Source organism: Betta splendens, chromosome 21, assembly GCF_900634795.4.
Source record: "Betta splendens chromosome 21, fBetSpl5.4, whole genome shotgun sequence".
Lineage (NCBI taxonomy): Eukaryota > Metazoa > Chordata > Actinopteri > Anabantiformes > Osphronemidae > Betta > Betta splendens.
In genome coordinates this window covers 5,570,076-5,588,624 of record NC_040899.1, presented here as the reverse complement: position 1 = coordinate 5,588,624, position 18,549 = coordinate 5,570,076, and the positions used below count along the sequence as shown (strand labels likewise).

At 48.6% G+C, this 18,549-nt stretch overlaps 2 protein-coding genes across 11 annotated transcripts in view; both read right to left on the bottom strand.

Moving 5' to 3' along the window:
- The window catches only part of lmo7a (LIM domain 7a), a 31,895-nt gene extending 16,926 nt beyond the window's left edge, over positions 1 to 14,969 (bottom strand). For 9 of the 10 annotated variants that reach the window (XM_055504791.1, XM_055504793.1, XM_055504800.1 and 6 more), the window contains exons 1-5: positions 10,115 to 10,360; positions 9,878 to 9,948; positions 8,272 to 8,341; positions 4,930 to 5,036; positions 167 to 197 (exon numbers count right to left, since the gene is read on the bottom strand). In XM_055504791.1, the coding sequence (XP_055360766.1) occupies positions 167 to 197; positions 4,930 to 5,036; positions 8,272 to 8,341; positions 9,878 to 9,948; positions 10,115 to 10,345 (510 nt within the window). In that variant the 5' untranslated portion in view covers positions 10,346 to 10,360. Of the gene's footprint in view, positions 1 to 166; positions 198 to 4,929; positions 5,037 to 8,271; positions 8,342 to 9,877; positions 9,949 to 10,114; positions 10,361 to 14,401; positions 14,504 to 14,686 lie in introns of those variants that run through there. The other variant, XM_029136687.3, reaches the window with a different exon arrangement.
- A 437-nt stretch (positions 14,970 to 15,406) lies between these two features.
- uchl3 (ubiquitin carboxyl-terminal esterase L3 (ubiquitin thiolesterase)) lies at positions 15,407 to 18,149 on the bottom strand. Its single transcript, XM_029136409.3, has 9 exons — positions 18,003 to 18,149; positions 17,819 to 17,830; positions 17,165 to 17,293; positions 16,921 to 17,077; positions 16,746 to 16,831; positions 16,529 to 16,576; positions 16,371 to 16,446; positions 16,171 to 16,229; positions 15,407 to 16,083 (listed from the first exon to the last, which is right to left on the bottom strand). Exons 1-9 carry the CDS (start codon positions 18,042 to 18,044, stop codon positions 15,994 to 15,996), a joined length of 699 nt encoding a protein of 232 aa, XP_028992242.1. The 5' UTR covers positions 18,045 to 18,149; the 3' UTR covers positions 15,407 to 15,993.
- Positions 18,150 to 18,549: the final 400 nt, after the last annotated feature.

The following is an 18,549-nucleotide window of genomic DNA, read 5'->3' as shown; positions in this document are numbered from 1 at the left end:
TATAAATTCCCATTTATTATTAAGTTATAAATGCCTCAAAGTGTGAGTCCAAGCAATAAAGCAACATTTAGGCCCAGTCCATTTTTATCTAAAAGGGACTGTAGCTGGGGCAAAGTCACCGTTCAAGTCTTATTTTCTCCGAATGGCAAATAACAGACAGACTCACATTTTTCAGCCTCCTGTTGGTCTCTTGGTGCCTGTGGGAGAATGAGCAGAGATGAGAGGCGTACAGTGCGAGTACGAGAGGAAACGACAATAAAAGCACAGAGGGCACGTTTGTTGGGTCTGTGTGAGGCGGTGAAAGCGCTGGAAACCGAGAGCACAGTCCAGACTACTGCCTCTCATTTACCATCACAATGGCTGGTGGAAAAACAAACACGTTACTGAAGCAACAACATAAAAATATGTTGGGACTGAACATCTGTTGCATTTGTTGGTGCAGTTTTACAGCAGTTGCAAAATCGCGACTCCAAACGGTTTTAGTTGTATTTCTGGCATGTGATGGTTAATGAATCTGTTCTATTGTCAAAGAAAACAAGGCTCAGCCTGAAATCCTGTCTTTACCTTAAAGACAGAGGGAATGAAGTATTAAGTTTGCTTAGATATGAAATTATACAATTATAACTAGTTCAACTCACAAATTTTATTGTTGTTCTTGTAATGGGGCACTTTTATTCATTTGCAATAAAGCACAGGGAAGCGGAGGAACTTTCCCACAGCGTGCCCCCTCACACACCACGGGTTTCCAACAAGCTGGGAACTGAAATGGACGTGTACCAGTTTGGCATATTGCAAATTTATGGGTCCAATAAAAGGGGCGGGAGAATAAAGTGCCTCCTCATGTGTGGCTTGGATCGCAGTCCGGGGCCGCGTTCCAAGCAGCGGTGGACGGGTCCAGGAGGAAAAGGATCCGTGCGCGGCCACGCCGCTTCCCGTAATGCTCATTCATGTCTGCTGGTAACCGTTGAGCAGAGGACAAAATAAAAGGAGCTATTTTGAGACGCTGGGAGCCCGAGGACGCTGCTGCAGCCTGTTCAGATCAGCTGAGGGCTCATATGATGGAGCACAAATATCACTGGAGACGTTTACAGAGGCTGTGAGCCAGAAGCAGCATCACCAGTTAAAAAATGGGAAACATCAAAGTGAAAACAGTGAACATCACATTTACAAATGCGTGTCTCTTAGGCAAATATGTTTAGTAAGTAAAACCCAACCCCCTGAAGGCACTCACCCTGTCACAGAGTGTGTACATGTACACAGGGGTGTGACAGGAAACAGTCGTTAGGTTTGGTTTCAGTCACCTGCCTCAGCCCAGGTGCCTCACTCAGGCTTTCATCATGCGCCCGTCAAGTTCAAAAGGTGAGAGACGATCCATCCTTTACGCTTTCTTCCTTTAACACTCTGCGGTCCCATACGTTCTGATAAACCCAGATAACGAGCGCCAGTCAAGATAATATGTCAAACAGAAGCCATTGTTCTGCAAGATGAAGCAGTGGCAACGCGGAAATATAGCACAAGACCAGATCTGCATTCATAAAAGCCCCACCAGCCCAGTGCAGATGCCATTAATGAATGGGTGTGTGTGAACAATTAGACACATACCTCTGCAATGAAGATCACTTGCTCTGCTGCATTAAGTAAAACCGCACGTAGCATCCGTCATCGCTGTCATTGTCTTTAAATGCTTTGGGCCTGAACACACACACCCAGACGCGCTCAGGAATCCTGAGGAGAGTCTGAATGAAGCGTCAGCGGGGGCTGAGACGCGTCGGGCATCGCTGGGTCGCACTGTCAGACAGTGCATCATCTGTGAGCGCGGGTCGACCGCGGAGCACAGACGTCAGCGTTGTGTCGGCAGCGATGGGATGAGGGTTTACAATCTGCCCACAGTGACACAACGCTGCAATAAGACGCGGCGGCCGTGCCGTAAATGAGCGCAAACGCCAACACGCGGCGCTTCAGTGCCTTTTACACGGACACGTGGGCATCACAAGGACAATACATGACGGCGTGGAGTAACACGCTGCACAGTCACAGTGGACACATTCCTTCAGGCAGCTCAGGCGTTTGATCCGCAGCCAGAGACGTCCCGGCGTGACCTGAACCCCGCGCCGCGAGCAGAGAGGGCGACCGACGTTCCTGCAGCCACGGCCGATTCCTCGTCTACCCGCTGGTCCTGTGCAGCGCTGGGTTTCGGAGCGCACGCGGCGCTTGTCAATAATTTGCCTGATCAAGCGGCAGCGCCGGCGGAGACTTTGGACCCCTCTCAGCGGGGGGTTTGGGGTCAAAGGGCGAGAGCGAAACGTGTGGCCGTAGATACTTTAGAGAGACGATCAAATAAACATGTCTGTTTAAACGCTACAGAGCAGTGATACCACGTCTACTCGTAAATATCTGCTCACAGTGATGTTCAGTAGCCGATAAGACGGCTGGAAACCACACCACAGCAGAGTCACCTGACTAGGATTGTCTTTGGGTCCAACCCCGAGTCTGTGAGGCTGACTTTCCAGAAGGCCGTTAAAGGGCGTAAAGGAAGTCGACCGGGGTGATGCAGACTACTTTTAGCCGCCGTGATTCACTGCAGCGCTCTAACGTCCTCGTTTCCTGGGCAGCTGCTAGAAATTAGCGGAGCCGGGCCAAAGAAGCCAGTGAATCACGGCCCGATGACTCGGCTCGGGTCTGAGCGAACACGCAGCTGGTTACAGTTCAGCGGCACATGAGGAAATCTTCCGTAAAACAGCGGCCAGGTTATCAGATTGTCTGTCATGTACTGAGACAAATTTGATACCGAATTATTCTTTTGTCTGATAAATGTCTTTATCGGAGAGCAGGTTTCACAACGTGAAGCAATGGACTGACGCACGCTGCCGATGGCGGCAAGGCCATGACACGAATAACTGCAGAGCTCAAAGGTCAAGGAAGACATTCAATAACATTTTATGGCTAGTTTGAATTAAAGTGCAATCTAAACACAGTGCTTCAGTTAATAGTTGAGTCACTCTGACTTTATGACAAAAGAAGATTAAGTATTTTCTCTCTTTATCCATTATTTGGATATTTATGTCCTAGAGGCTGTAATTAGGTAACATTCCGACCCAAGGGCTTTGTAAAGACCAACACAGCACAGAGCAGATGAACAGCCCGCTGCTGCTGAAGCACTAACCGGGGAAAGCTGAGGGAAGCACCTGTCAGAGCGGCTGAGGGGAGGGGGGCGTACGCCAGGCGCAGAGACAGCTGATGTGGACAACTTTCCCTCTGTGTGCGCTCTGTGACTCATTTGCCTAGAGTCTGATAAGCAGCAGGGAAACCGCGCCATTGGCGGCTCGTCTGCATGTTTGGGATTAACTCCTTGTGTTACAACCACCATCGCAGAGCGGGAGGAGAAGCTCCCCCCAGAGCCGCAGAGACGAGGGGGACGAGCACGATGCACCCACGTGACTCTGACTCGTGGGTGACTGTGATGGAACCCACAACGGAACGCCAACACAAGAGGTGGAACCCTCACGACAGCACAGGGCGGGAGAAAGTAACGGGGGGAGCTATTAAAAGCTCGTCTACCACCAGTGCTGATACCATTCCAGTCCATCCTGTGAGTCAAAGTGACCCTCGGGTCCTAAAAATAGGGCCGTGACCCCCCGTGACTAACAGACCCCCCCCCCCACCCCCACCCGTTGCAGACACGGTGGGAACCGAGCTGTGGTGTGAAAACAGGAAAGTCCCCAAAAATAAAAAGGAAATCAAATTTTTGAAGAGTTTATTTCCTGTAGATTCTAGTGCCTAAATGTGAGCCTCCGAACCACGAATGTCATCTGACACCATTCATTTCAACGGAAATGTAATTAGAAGGTTACACAAGACGGGATAAGACACAGGGGAGTCGTCTGAATCAGACGCGGAGCGAGCGGCGCTGGCGATTCTACGGCTGCGGGCGAAGGCGCGTCCCGATAAAAGAGCAGATTTGTTTATTTAGCCGTCATATCCCAGTGTGCGCTGGGCGCCTCCGGTGCGTGTGTCTTTGTGACGGCCGCGGTTTCGACTCCGAATGACTGACAAATGACTGACAGCGCTGGGTGGGTCTTGGGAACGTGTCTCTCTCTCTCTCTCTTGTGGCAACGTCTCAAAGAAACATCTAGAATGAGAATGCAGAGACTCGGAAGTGAGAGGAAAAACCAGAGCCCCCACCAGTTGGCAGCATTTTAAAGGCCACAGCTCATTAACTACATGCTATTTGTCCTATTTAACATGATTTAATAAGTGATTCATCAGCTGTTAGCAACTTAATCTACCTGACACTCAGCAGGTGTTGCTAATACTGTGCAGCCACAGGCTGGACTGTGCCCTGCCTTACCCTGGTTCCTGAGGGCATTCCTGTGTAACACCTGAACAGGTTGATCAGCATACCGCATGCATCTGCCTGGCACACAAGCGCAACTGTCTAAAAGGGAAAAAGAAATGAAGTGGAAGCGTCTGTGGAGCTCAGCCCCGATCACGGCTGCACCTGTTTCCATTCCTGGACGCGAGCGTGCGAGCTGCACCTGCTCTGCCGTGCACGGTGAGCGCAGGCCTGCACCACCAGGAAGCGCCGTCCATCAGATATTTCCTATCGTACCCAGGATCGGGGCTCGTTTCGCATTCCTTGCTGCCGCAGGTTCCATCAAAGCCCCCCCCCCCCGTCGCGCCACGCTGCAACGGGCGCTCGCCGGCGCGAGGCCACGCGAGCGCTGGAAATAGACGTGACCTTTTCTAACACCTGTGCAGTCGGCTTTCACCGTGACTCCCGCAGGAAGGCGTGTGCAGCGAAACGCTGGCATGAAAGAGTTAAACTGTAAATAGGGAAGAGAAACTAAACAAGCCACCGCACTGGAGGGAGCTTTTAAAATCATGAGGTGGTTTCAGTTTACAGGCAGAACTCACAGCATCACAACTTACTTGACTGTGACTCGTGTGGATAAGTCCTGGAGATCTCCCGGGTGAAAGAGCTGCGCCTCCCTCAGTCCCAGCTTCCCGCAGGCCTTGAGAAAGACGTTGAGGTTGTCCTGGACAAAGAACAAAGCAGGGATGAGGCTCTTCCACCTTCTGTGGCAAGGAATAATCAGTCAAGTATCCTCTGGCAGGGACACAGCCTGCGAGTTATTGCTTCCAAAGTTCATATCACAGAGAGCAGGAAGGGACGGGGCGGAGCGTCGGCACAGCGAATAAGAGGTGACCTGTTGCAGAACACACACAAACACGCACACACACACACACACACACACACACACACACACACACACACACACACACAGCGAGAGAGGCTGCGTGACAGGAGCCGACTGACAGCGGCAGCAGAGCTACCTGTGGGCCGGGCGGGGGTGGGGTCAGCGTGGAAGGCAGCGTGACGTCACAGTCCCACCCGACCGGCCGCGCCAGTGAGCAAAACCGACACACGCGGCAGCTCGGCTGGCTCCGTCACCTTCCCTTCACACCCTGAAACCGCCCCCCCCCCCTCACCCACCCCCTCCCTGCCAAGCCCTTTACTCAGAATACCTGTGGAATCCGAGGGGTGGTGGAGTATTTTGGAGACATCTGGTTGCTAGGAAACAAGAGGTTGGGTGATAAAAACTCACACGCGGGAGGACTTAGCTGTCATTTCATACCGCATAAAGTTCATGATTTACACAGATGCGTGAGCGTCACCAAAGTGCATTTAAATCTATAAGAGCACAAACAAATGTGGCCCACAAAAGCCCCATTCCTTTCTGGGGTTATGATTTTTCCAGTTGTAATCCCGACTGTCCCATTTATAAATCGGCACTTCCCATCAGGCTCGAGCAGCTTTCACGTAATGACACATGGTTTCAACATGGGCTGGAATAATTAAGGGGTAGCGCGGCCTATATTTAAATGGCAAACATGCTTATTAGCAAATGGTGGGAGGGAGCTGACCACTCCTCCTGACTTCCTGTTCCTGCCCCTGCGGGTCAAGGAGGCCAAAGATCAAAGGAAATATCACATAAAAATGAGAAACTCGGGAGGATGAACACTCGGTAGTTAGTGGTTTTTCCCCTACGCGGAGGAAAAACTCACCTTGAGCTAATTAGCGTCACTTAGTTGTGACTGTCGTTTCACCTCCATGGACAAATTAAAAGCCCGCTAACAGATAACGATGCTGAAAGAATGCTACGCTGACCTGGGCCTGCTCATAATCCGGCTAAATATGCAGTGCCCATCCAGCAGCCTCTAATCCTCTCATGCAGATTCAGATTTATGAACTTCACACCACGACACGGAAAGTTTGGCCTCACAAGGCGTCCGATCGGCCATGAAAAACGTCTCCGTGCCGATCGCTCCCATTGCGGCCGATCTATTTCTTCTCCGCTCCTCGCTCTTTGTCTGACATGGGCATACTCTGCAATTACCCTCGAGTGACCCCTGGCTGGGCTTTAAACACCAGGCCAAGCTATGTTTAAAATATCCGGCTACACTTTTTCGAGCCCTGTCACAATAAACCCAGAGGAGACGGAATATTTGAAATGTCGCCCCTGACGAATCCAGGAGCACTGAGCCCATCTCAGCAGCTGGATCGGTCCCAACATGCACGCATACAACACAAACACAGCAAAGGGACGCAGTCAGATGCACAGATGATTACACAAACATTTAGATGAGTAAAGACTCCCTCAGGGCCATTGAAACTGTTTATCTCCTCCCACTGCCACCTCAGCTCAGCAGGGACTTGGCCGATGTGGAAATGTCTAGAACCATGTCATTACAGTGGATGTTCAGTGGGCAGAGTCATCCTGAGCTCAGGGGTCATCCAATCTGAGCCCCCACTGGCTACCTGGCTCTGGTAGAACTGGAGCCGGGCCCTAACCAGGGTGCCGTGACCAAAAGCCACAGCCCAGCGGCACCGGGCAGCAGCGCCATGACGTGGGAAACCAAAGATTAGATCCCAGGCCCTGGGGCCGCTGTTGCTAAATATTCTGTGAAAACACGAGATCTGAGTTTGTGGCCCCTGTTTTCCCACTGGCATCACTGCAGCTACAGTAACTGGTGTCGATCTGTCAGATAGCAAATGGAGGATCACAGTCCTGAGAATAGGAGAAAGGTAAGCGAGATGACATGAGTGCCCGCTATGGTCGATCAGTTACATAACACCTTTCTGAGACACCGTCAGCGGCGGCACAAAGGTCGGGATCGTTGGTATTTATAGGGATGACAGATATGAGACGCATCTCAGCAACACCACTTAACGACTCTGGGAGCGGAGCTATTCTTACAGTGCAGTGAGAGTGAGTCACGTTAGCTTGGCGCGCCCTCCGCTTCCCCCCATGCGGCTAGCGCTAACTGATAGCTGCTAGCCCTTAGCGTTAGCAGGAGAGTTTATGATCAGGAGGGTTTGAGTTCGCATCCAAGTCTCTGAAACACCACACCGCTGCTGCCAGTGGAGGAAATACCTTCCCTCGTCAGCTCAGCAGGTGTCCTGCCAGTTGGAGGACGCTCAGTCCAAACGACCTGGCAGGAACCGCGCTGGTGAGCTGCTCCTTGTTGCTGCTGATGCTGTGGTGATTGTTTACAACTGCTGCAGTGCTGGGTGTTACTGAGCCCACAGACTAACACTCTCCTTAGGCTTGGGGTTCGCTGTGATGCTGCTAGACAGCTGGACTCAATTACTCCCACAAGAGAGCGCTTTGTGAGGGATGGGTTTAAAGGTAGGCTGTTTAAAGACATGCCTGCAGACACTCCCAGAGCATTTCAACCGGCTGCGGCAGAAAACGCTCGGGCCGCAAGCTGCTTCAATTTAAAGACGGTGCCAGAAGGCGATATACCAACCGAACAGCTATTACACGAATCGAAACCAGTCTCATCACTCACACAAAAACGTCATTATCTTAGAGGAGCAGCAACAAAGACGCCGTTGTCTCGGCGGGGTTTGACTGAAGGTAGCCTCGAGCGCGGCACACACCGTGTTCTGAGAGCACTCAGAGGCGGCCGGTGGCCTTTCAAGCAGCTCCATGTTCAATTAACTTCTTAGCATAGATGGATATGAGGAACGACAAGTCACTGATGCAGACACCTCTGTCTCTGCGGCAGCCGTCGCCACTCAGCTCAACAACAACATGAACTCCATGAAGACAACAGGATGAAGTGGGGTCAAACCTGCACGTTCTCCGTGCTCATAAGGAATTTGTTCTGTTTTCTGTAGGACCCCATATAATAGTATAATTATACCATATAAGTCTTAAACCATGCATTGGAACTACAGGGTTGAATAAAAGAGCATTGACTTACCAGTCCAGCAATGGGTGTGGGCAGCCTGTTAATCCTCTTGATAATTCCAGGCTTGATTCTGTTGATCAGACTGCGGCAGAAAAAGGAGAAAGGACGGGCGTGAGTGAAAGCACGCTGTCATTGGCCGGACTGCTCGAACTAGTGGGGAAGAAATGAAAAGTGTTGCAAAGCCTCTGTGTGGTGTGTTTACGACTTGGTTTAACAGCGGCCACCTGGTTCGAGTTTAGCAAATGGCCGATGCCACACTCGGATGTAAACACACTGGGTCCTCTGCTCCGCGCTACCGACACAGCGCCGAGTGTGGAGCTTGAAAAGGACGCGAATGGTTTGAGTAAAATACAGAAAAGCTGCAGCTAATGAGCCATTTCATTGATTAATAAGGGGTTTATTATTATTATATGAGTGGTTCATCGTACATGGGCCTGGGCGTGGATGGGATGGACGCCACTGTACATGACCTTGCATGGGTTGCTAACAGGCGTGAAGGAAGAATGCGAAGGCTACCTGGGTTCAAGCCATTGAGCCGTGAAACAATAGGAGGCTGTATTGACCTCATCAGATAACACACACTAAAGGCTAGCGAAGGATATAACCACGTGGAATCTGCGCTGCACATTCCTCTCCACGCGCAGCGGCCGCAACACAATAGGGACGGGGGCAGATTTCTGGAGGCGAAAGCGATTTTATCTGCCTTCCTTTTCCTCGTGCTGAGAAAACATCCCCGTGCGAAAAGAGAGTTTTCCCCGAGAGCGAGCGCGCGGCGCCGTCAGGTTCAGCTCAGCGGAACGGGGGGCTTCGCCTTTAAAGCCGCGCCAGCCGAGGTTTGAGGATTCTGCACGGGCTGCTAGTAATTATAGCTCCCTGCTGATCTGTGCGAATCACATCACTGTGTCAATCGAGCAGAGCTGCACACATACACGTGTATAAAGGGATGTGATGCTAACCACACACACACACACACACACACACACACACACACACACACAGACACACACACACACACACACACACACACACACACACACACACACACACACACACACACACACACACACACACACACACACACACACACACACCCCTGATCTCAAAAACCCACAAATCCACAAGTCTCAGAAAAGAAGTTGGTGAATTAATGTGAACTCCAATCCTACTCAGATAAATGTGTTCCTCCAACTCATCAAACCTCCTGATGCGCCCGCGCTAATGAGAAAGCAGGGCCCGTGTGGTTTCACATGGAGGTTTTCTATTCACTACATGGCTGTTCACAGCTTTCATTAAAGAAAGGGTGGCGCTCTGCCCATCCACAGATCTGCCACATCTGCCAAACAGACAGCATTACTCCTCCTTAAATAGATCACACACCATATTCTCTCACAGAGGATCACGGAAGGCAGGGCTCGCATCAAATACACACAACCTCTGCTGCGCTGTCGCCAAACACTGGCTCAATTATTGTGTCTGACAAACAAACAGTGGCCCAGCAGGGGGTCTGGGAAGTCTCAGTAACACTTACATCGGAGTGCCGCGGGTCTGGAGGAGAGCGGAGGGCTTCCAGATGAATGGGTGGCTTAAGAGAGGTGCCTGGGAAAAGCAGAGTACTTACTCGCACAACAGCACGCCATTCTCCAGCTCCGATCGGAAGTCGTTGCTCCCAAATTTTTGCTTGGTTACAGCCTGGAAAAAAAAGCAAGGGGGATAGAAAAACAGTTAGCAAAACAGCAAGAAGGGATGGGCTTGTGTGTGTGTGTGTGTGTGTGTGTGTGTGTGGAGCTTGAGAAGAAAGGTAGGATGTTGTGAACAGTAGCAGCGGAATCAGAGGTATTTCCTCCTGCGTTCCTACGGTTCTGTGACGGCCCCTTGAGGCAGGGTTCCTCAGGTGTTCCTCCGGAGCAGCTAGGTTCTTCCCGCTTTGCCGCCGTGCGAGCGCGGAAAGCAAATGGGCTGCGCTGGAAGCGCGCTGGAGCCGCGCTGCCCAAGCCACAGAGCTCTGGTAGCATCTGGAGCGCTGGGTTCCAGCCTCATGCCTTTCCCATGATCTCAAAACCACCGGCGCTCGTACGCAGGGACACATACACACTGCACGCCTGACATGCATACACACACAACACACACATACACACACAACACACGCGCACACACACATTAAACATTCCTGATTTAAAGCATAACATGTCAGAACAGCTTCACGTTCAACTCGAACACGTCCAGCCTGTATTTTTACATAGAACTGCACGTTTGCTCGGGAATATTGAAACTGGACGCTCGTTAGCAAAGAATTCTGGGAGGTTTCCACCGTCAACAGCTTGACCAGGAAGAGGCTGATCTACTAAGTCCAACACAAACAGAAAGAGTGTAGACCCCTACCACTCCTGCACAACTCTTTATATTGACTCACTGGACCCTGACAATGTTATAGGCTCATATGTCTTATATGCATACATTTGATGGTGCAGTACTATATAAGTAAAAAACTTTTAGCTTTAAAAACCTTCTGGACCTGAAGAACTCACTTCAAACAGACTTCATTTTTGTCTTTGGTTTCGTTTTTCGAGATTCTGCCAAATTATCCACCAGCAGCCAAACATTGGGCTGCAAACCTGACCTCAAACACCTTCATGTAACCAGAGTGTGTGACTGCAGCGGCATTCATACACAATCACTTACACGAGGCTCAACAGACACTGGTCAACAACAGATGAAAATGCTTTATTGTGTGTGTGTGATTTTAAGTCCTTAAGGAAATGTGCTTAAGGGATGAGCATGCATGCAGCATAACTCGAGAATGCAGTCAGGTAGGACGCTTCACCTGCACATCACTTCATATGGAAAGCAAACATCGTTGTCATGCCAACCAAATTGTTCACATCTGCGTCGGTTCAAAGCTTTTATTCGTCCCATGTAAGGACACAAAAGCCGGGACAATGCTGGTACCCTGACGGGAACCATATCCTACTATACACCATGGTTCACTTTTGTTTGAATACTGTTGTCATGCAACAAAGTACTGTACACCTTGGAACACGCCCTGTCTAACCTGAGATGACCAAGGCCCTGAATACCCATCATTCCAGGAGGAGGAGATCACGCTGTCATGGGTAAACACGCTTGTCACGTTTGTCTGCAGACTTTGTGTATTGTGAGAAAACATGCTGCGGCCGTGGCTCGGTCTTCCTTCACTGACAAGAAATACAATCACAACCAGACAGGGAGACAAACGCGACGCAGGAACACAGACAGATGCACAGAACTGCGCAGACAGACATGCAGAGCGGCGCAGACAGACATGCAGAGTTGCGCAGACAGACACGTAGAGCTGCGCAGAAAGACATGCAGAGTTGCGCAGACAGACACGTAGAGCTGCGCAGACAGACATGCAGAGTTGTGCAGACAGATACGTAGAGCTGCGCAGACAGACATGCAGAGTTGCGCAGACAGACCCGCTGGCGTATGAAACCCTGACACCTACTGTTCTGGACAAGAGGGGGCAGCAGTCAAACAGTGCAGACAGACGAGCATCCCGTGGTGGTCCCCCCCCCCAGCCTAAGCGGACCGCTCTTTGGTTCTGAAGCCGGCCGTAACGGAACACCTCTCTCCTCTCGTCATCATTAGAGGCATTAACTCCCCCCACCGCGCTCCCTCCCCCGTTGGCCCTGCCATAATCTGCACCAGCACACTGCTGCTCTGGTTTAACGCGGAGACTTTAGGCCGGGGCAGAGATTTCAAAAACAGCTTGCCGTCATGCAAACCCACCCTCGCTCCCCTCAAGAATGTGCTGCTGTACTGTACGCGCAACCAGAACCTAGGAGGCCGCCTAGAACCTAAACAGTGGAAGGAACGGCCACGTCTTTGGGTCCGTGACCACAGCTATTGTTTATTCATGCAGGGCACTGAGGCAAAGCAGTATTTAATGTTTGTGCGCATGCAGCCCCCGCCACGCTGGACTAATTGTTCCTAAAATCCTTTGTTCCTTCAACAGGGGCAGGGGTTTGGGTCGTGGGAGGGCAGCGGGTTCCGACTGAAGGAAAACATAGCAGAGTACACCTGAACGGCTTGTCCAGACTCATTCATGTGTTTGTTTCAACCGAAGTGACAAACTTAGGCCCACAACGTTTTATCACATGTGTACTTTTGCATCAGCGCGGGACAGAACACACAGAACGCAGGCGTGAGTGTTTTCACTGGAGCTGTGAGGAGTTCAAGTAGGAACACGAGCGCTGTTGACAGAAAGATGCGCTCGTGGTGAATTTTTCACTGCAAACTAAATTCCATATACTGTAACTCTGTTAACTCTTGATTTTCCACATCTGCTCATTTACGGAGGATGACCTCAAAACAGTAGTAACTTTAGGAACATTTGTTGGTAATTAGTAATTATCCACTGGTTAAATGGAAGGTGAGAGCCTACAAAGACATTAGACTCTTTCACATTAGACCTTTCTAGATTTGGATCAGCTCATCTGTAGCTATTAATCTATTAATACAAATTTGTAGATATTGCTTTTGAATTTGTGATGCAAACGGACCTCTGGGCGCTGGGAGGAGGTCTGAGTGCTACAGCAGCACACGCTTCCAGGGGATCGCGTTACCTGTGACTGTCTGCTTTGTTCTGCCGCGCGTAAGGAACAGAAACACCACACAGGCCGCTTGATGACCCTCAAACAGACCAGTGGCCGCAGCGAGGCTCTACCTCAAACCTGTTTCTACAGCTATTCCAGGAATTCTGGAAATCTGGGCAGCGCCGACCCGAGGGGAGGCCGGAAAACCGAATCTTCCCACTGCATCCAGAATAGGAAAACACAGCAGAACGCGCGGGACGCGCTTCAGCCACAGACGCCATAGGAGCGATGACCTGTTACTGGTTGCTCCTCCCGTCATAACAGTCGCACTCGGAGCCTTTTCTGTTCCGTTAACAAGGAGCTCCATTATCCCGGCGGGCGCCGCGTTTGTGGGCCGCGCTGCCCGCCGGCCGCCTCCGGAGGGGGCCGTGCTCATAGCCACGGCAGCTAATGCAGGAATGCGTCCATGTGACGGGCTCCACACCGTTGGGTGCAGTTTTAGCACAGGCCTCTGTTTAAAGCGCCGTGAAGACGTGCCGCTCGGTGATCATTCAGCTTCACCTGCTTGTGTCCTGTCCACCCACTGCCCAGAGCGTCGCCGGGCGGCGCCACCACAATGGGCCAGTGTGCGCGCATGAGACACTGATGTCACGTCGAAGGCATTTAGATTCACCCCTCATGAAATTAGAACAATATTTGTTTAGTTGCAGCCTGTAGCAGCTCCCTGCCGCCCTGCTGGGAGGAGAATTCGCACGATGGGGAGACATGATTTCACCCGTTTGTAAAGAGAGAGGAGGGGGGGGGGGGGGGTTGGCAGCAGGTTGGATGGAAACTTTCAATAATTTGACATTTTACAAAAGAAAGTCTGTTGTTTTAGGAGCTTGAGGCTTGATTTTATGCTTCGGTTGCTGTTTTGCATGTTGACTACTGCGCTGGGAAAGGAGCACATTACGATCATAACTGTGGTATTTCTGCCCTAGAACAGGAGTCACCTGTTGAAACCTCAGTACAGGCTTCACGGATTTTCCAGAAAAGATCATAAAAATCCTACGTGAATTATGACGTCTAGTTTTAGATTAATCGCTCACATATAACGTGGAAATTGTATCATTTTGACCCTGGCTTTCACTTCAAGTGCCATAAAGTGTTCGAAACCCCAGACACATCCAGTTTACGACTCTGAGGTGATGTGTGCGGTTCACAATATGTCAGATCGCTCAAAGCTCCGTGAAGCAGGTACAGGCAGGATGACAAAGACTGGAGCAAGCAAAGGCAAATAGAGGAATAGGATCAGAGACATGCGTCTGTGTCCCGGAGAAGAAAACACATTTAATACAGCAGTTTACAGAAGAGACTGATCTCAGCAGAGACCCAGGACTTGAAGGTGAGACCTCAAACCTGTCATTCAGGCTGCGAACCAGCTACTGCTTAAAGTCTGACCCTCTACTTTACTCTATGTAACCTGGGATTAGAAGTTCCACACACGAGGATAAAAGTCTACAATGAAGACATTACGCATAAAAACACTAATATCACGACCAGTTGCGCGTCACTAGGACGCGCTAACTCACCTCAATCCATCTCTGCGCCTCCGCGTAGGCGTCGTCGCAGCTGACAGCGGACTGCTCGCGCCACTCCATGACAAAACCCTATTATCCGAGCGTCAGCGGCTCCTGCAAAGGGGTCCGGTGACAGGAATGAGGGCCACTTCAAACAAACACAACAAACGCGGTGAAAAAGCTCCCCGGGCGCACAGGGAGGCCACGCTGTAATCCGACTACGCGCTCGTGCAATATAAGCACTATTGTAGAGGTCCACCCGTGAATGCGAGGTTTAAAGGTGATACACCTGCTTACCTGTGCTTTCATCCGACACACCTGCGGTTTCTGTCTTTTGTTGTTTCTACACGCCTCTCCGCTCCACCTTTGCGACCCGGGCTCAGCGCACCTCGTCCGGCTCCGGCACCGACAGGGCAGGTTTTCCTTTCATTGACTTCTAAGATGCATTATTTGGAGGCCGTGACAGGCGGGTTTCCAGAAGAGTGGGGGCCGGGGGGACCACCCACGGCTCCTCGCGCAGTTTCCAGGTGAACAGTTACTTATTTCTCCCCGCAGACGTCCACTTTCAGCCCAGCTTCCCACTGCTGCCCCACACCTCAGATTAACGTTTGACTCGAAGTCGTGTGAGTTTGAGGATTTTGTTCTGCTGAGCACAAAACGGGAAAAAGTCCCTGAGTAAACTTCTCTTTGGTTGAGTTCAGCTCTCGATTAAGGAGCTCGTTCCGATCGCGCCACCTAGTGGAGTTTCGGGCGCACTGCAGGAAATGTAACTAAATATAATAATAGAACTTTGTGAAATATGATCTTAATTGAGAAGTGATGGACGTAGTTGCTTCTGCAGATGGTTGTAAAAGTACAAATTGAAGGACATAAGGCTACTTATTTGTAGGCTACTATCACCGTTCAGAAAACAATACTTGTTAGTTCGTTCATAGCTTACTTCTCATTTATAACTTACTTCAAAAATAACGTCAGAAACAGATTCACTTTGAAAAAATACCATTAAAGACACAAACGTTCTGTGAAATAAGTTGTTTAATAAATTTGCCATTTATTTGACAGAATTTCTCATCATTATTATTACAAAAACAATGGAGGCACCTTCTGCACATGTCCAGTCAGCATTCTGAAGCTTTTCATAACAACATGTCGACACATGAGCGTTAGCCTTGCAAAACATGTTTCTTTGAGTGGCTTTGATCATGTGGGTGGACAAAAAGCAATTCACTATGTATAACATACACTGACACCAGAGTAAGGAGCCAGGTTCCCTTAGTCTTGTGAAAACTGTGTTACAATTACTTTCTTGTTTAAAAGCCAAACACACTATAAACAGTGCAGTGTCAGTGTAGCTGATATCTGTTTGTGTGTTACAACAGAGAAAACAGGAAGATTTAGATCTGAACCGCTTTAAGCTGCACAGTTAGACTCTCATTCCCTTTAATCCAAGTTGTAATAAGTGCTGTGTAACAAAAGTGGAGCCACTGAATAATATCCCTGACACTTTACCCACATTGCTTAATTAAGCATTTTATAAAAGAAAATCCAATAAAGTCAGCACTTGAGAATGTTTGGCAGTAAACTCTGGGTTTCAAGGAGTTTTCTCAGTATGAATCTTTGGAGAGGGCGATGATGGTAAAACGAACCTCCTGAGGGTCACGAGCCATGAAGGCTTTACAAACCTCTACAGCGTCCTGCAATGTAATCAAACACACAAGGAGAACTGGGATTAGAAACAAACAAGTTTTTAATGAAGGCCATTCCATTCGCCAGTGTCTTACTTCAAGTAAAGTATCCTCTGAGGTTTTTCCATGGACAACAGGGAAAGGCTTCCGGCCATCTATGTGGAAATGAAATGGATGACAGTTTGAGCAGGATGCCTCTTCACAGTACATTTGAACAACATCACTAAAACTTACTTTCCACAGTATCTATATATTATATCTATCTATATCTGTATATAACATACACACTCACTTACCCAGTTCATATAACTTTCCTCCAACATTCACAAAAGCTATAAAATGCAGATTGACTTTCTCGTCTAAGCTCGGAGCCTGTTGAGAAACAAAATCGACTGAGTTCAGCAAACCAGTGGTTCTGTCATTGTTAATATAGTCAGTGTAAAACTCTACCAACCTCGGTTTGTCCTTCTTGTGCACTCGACTCGTGAGTAACACGTATACTCTGAAAGAAAACATGTTTTTTAAATTACACACACATTTTATTTAATTTTTTTTATTGTTTTTTTTAATGCATACAAGCTACTGCCCTGAATTAATTTTTTATTCACACTTTATTTCACAAAGAAATCCTGTCTTCACACTTGTGTGACAACCTCAGCCTGTCTTCATACCTCGTCTTTCTCCAGGAAGGCAGCCCGTTCTTCTGGGGTCATTTTAGAGGTTTGTTCAATAAACTTTTTAAGAGGAGAGTCCGAATCTGGGTGGAAAATAACAACATACACACAAAATTGTGCTAGGTTTCATTGCAGTTCAATTTACCAATTTATCAACAAAATAACCACTCACCAAATTCCAGCTGGGCCTTGTTGTTTGCCACTGCATGAATTAAGCCTATTGTTCCGCATGCGTTTCCAATAGTTTGCTTAATGAAGTAGACATCAGGAGAGACCTCCTGTCGCTGATCCTTGAGTTTCTCTTCCTCTTCTTCCTTAAAAGCTTCATACTGAACAGATGTAGGAGAGGAGAGAGATAACAGTTTAACAACGGTGCTTATGGTTAGATTACAGAAGAATCAAACAAAGCACTGTACCTTCTCTGTCACTGGGAACAGGAGAAGCACTGCACACACTGGTCTTGGTACCATGCTGAGAAGCTCTGGATCCAATCCATACACATCTCCAAACTGCCAGCTTGGCTTCATACCCAAACAACTGACAAACTACATAGAACACCAGAGAGAATTCATTCTAATGCTGATATAAAGAAATCCTGCAGACTACTTTAACAGAGAAAGTCACAAAATGCTAAAACAAAATAAATTTAGTGTTTTAATATTGTGACATAGATTAAGATTTACACACATTAGACTGGTCATTAGCATTGAGTTGCATCACTAACTTCAGTCAGACCTATAAGCCAGAGGTTTCTTGGTCTAGTGTGACATAAAATATCACGTAACTGCATTTCTAAATATAACCATGTAATAGGCTTTACTGTAAGTTATCTAGGTCAGAATAGAATAAATATAATACATATAAAATATATCCAACACCACTGCAGCCTTGTCCAAACCATCGCCGCCTCCTGCTTGTTGAACTCTAGGTTCTGATGTCGCAAACGTTTACTTTTTAATGAGTTGGCTGCAGCGCTGGTGGCTGTAGGCTAGGCCTGTGTGTGCACGCCGCTTGGCCGCTGATTCCTCAGCCCCATGAGGTGTAACACGCTGCAAGAAGACAACACTCACCTTCGTCATGACCTGAAATAAAGAGAGACAGACCAAAGTGTGAGTTAAAGACACGCTGCGTCTGCAGCAGCCACACGGGCTGCAGCTTTTGTTCTTCTACTAGCATGAGCTAGCTAGCCTTCACATGCTTGACAATGAATGGCTTCGACAAAACAATATGGCTTGTAAAAATATCAACACATACTTCTGGATTGGACTCCAGAGGCAGCCAGCGGGGACAGTCCATGTTGAAGTGCAGATTTCCTCTTAGTCGAGAGCTGAGACTGGTTTGCAAATATGTGTTTGACAGCTGGAAATCACTTCCGCATCTGGAAATCGCACCTTGATGTTTAACTAAGAAAGGGGTGCGCTCACATTATTATAGACAATATTCACACCATTCAATAGACTTTACAATATTAATAAATGCACCACTTTCCAATAATAAGACGTAGTATCGGAATTAGGCTTGCTATTTGTTTTTGTGAGATAAAATTAAATCTCTTTAAAGTAACAGCCAACCAATCACCCCACCAGTGGAACAATCCATTTGGGCGCGTTCTAGACGCGACCTCGGGTTAAAGTGTACCTGCGTTTATCTGTTAAAAAATATTAAAAATGATGGAAAAAATGAAATACAATAAACAACAAAAAAAAATAGAGTGGATATTTTTAATAATTAACTGTTGCCATTTGGCCAATCTAAACATTTTGAACATGTTAAAAAAGTTCTGTTGTGATTTTCAATTGTC

Bases quoted from the DNA above. Each gene is read 5' to 3' on its own strand.
- uchl3 (XM_029136409.3), bottom strand. From the start codon at position 18,044: ATGGACTGTCCCCGCTGGCTGCCTCTGGAGTCCAATCCAGAA. The intron at 16,447-16,528 runs GTTGGTAGAGTT...GTTTCTCAACAG, and splicing joins CACAAGAAGGACAAACCGAG to GCTCCGAGCTTAGACGAGAA. The intron at 16,230-16,370 runs GTAAGTGAGTGT...ATTTCCACATAG, and splicing joins AGGAAAGTTATATGAACTGG to ATGGCCGGAAGCCTTTCCCT.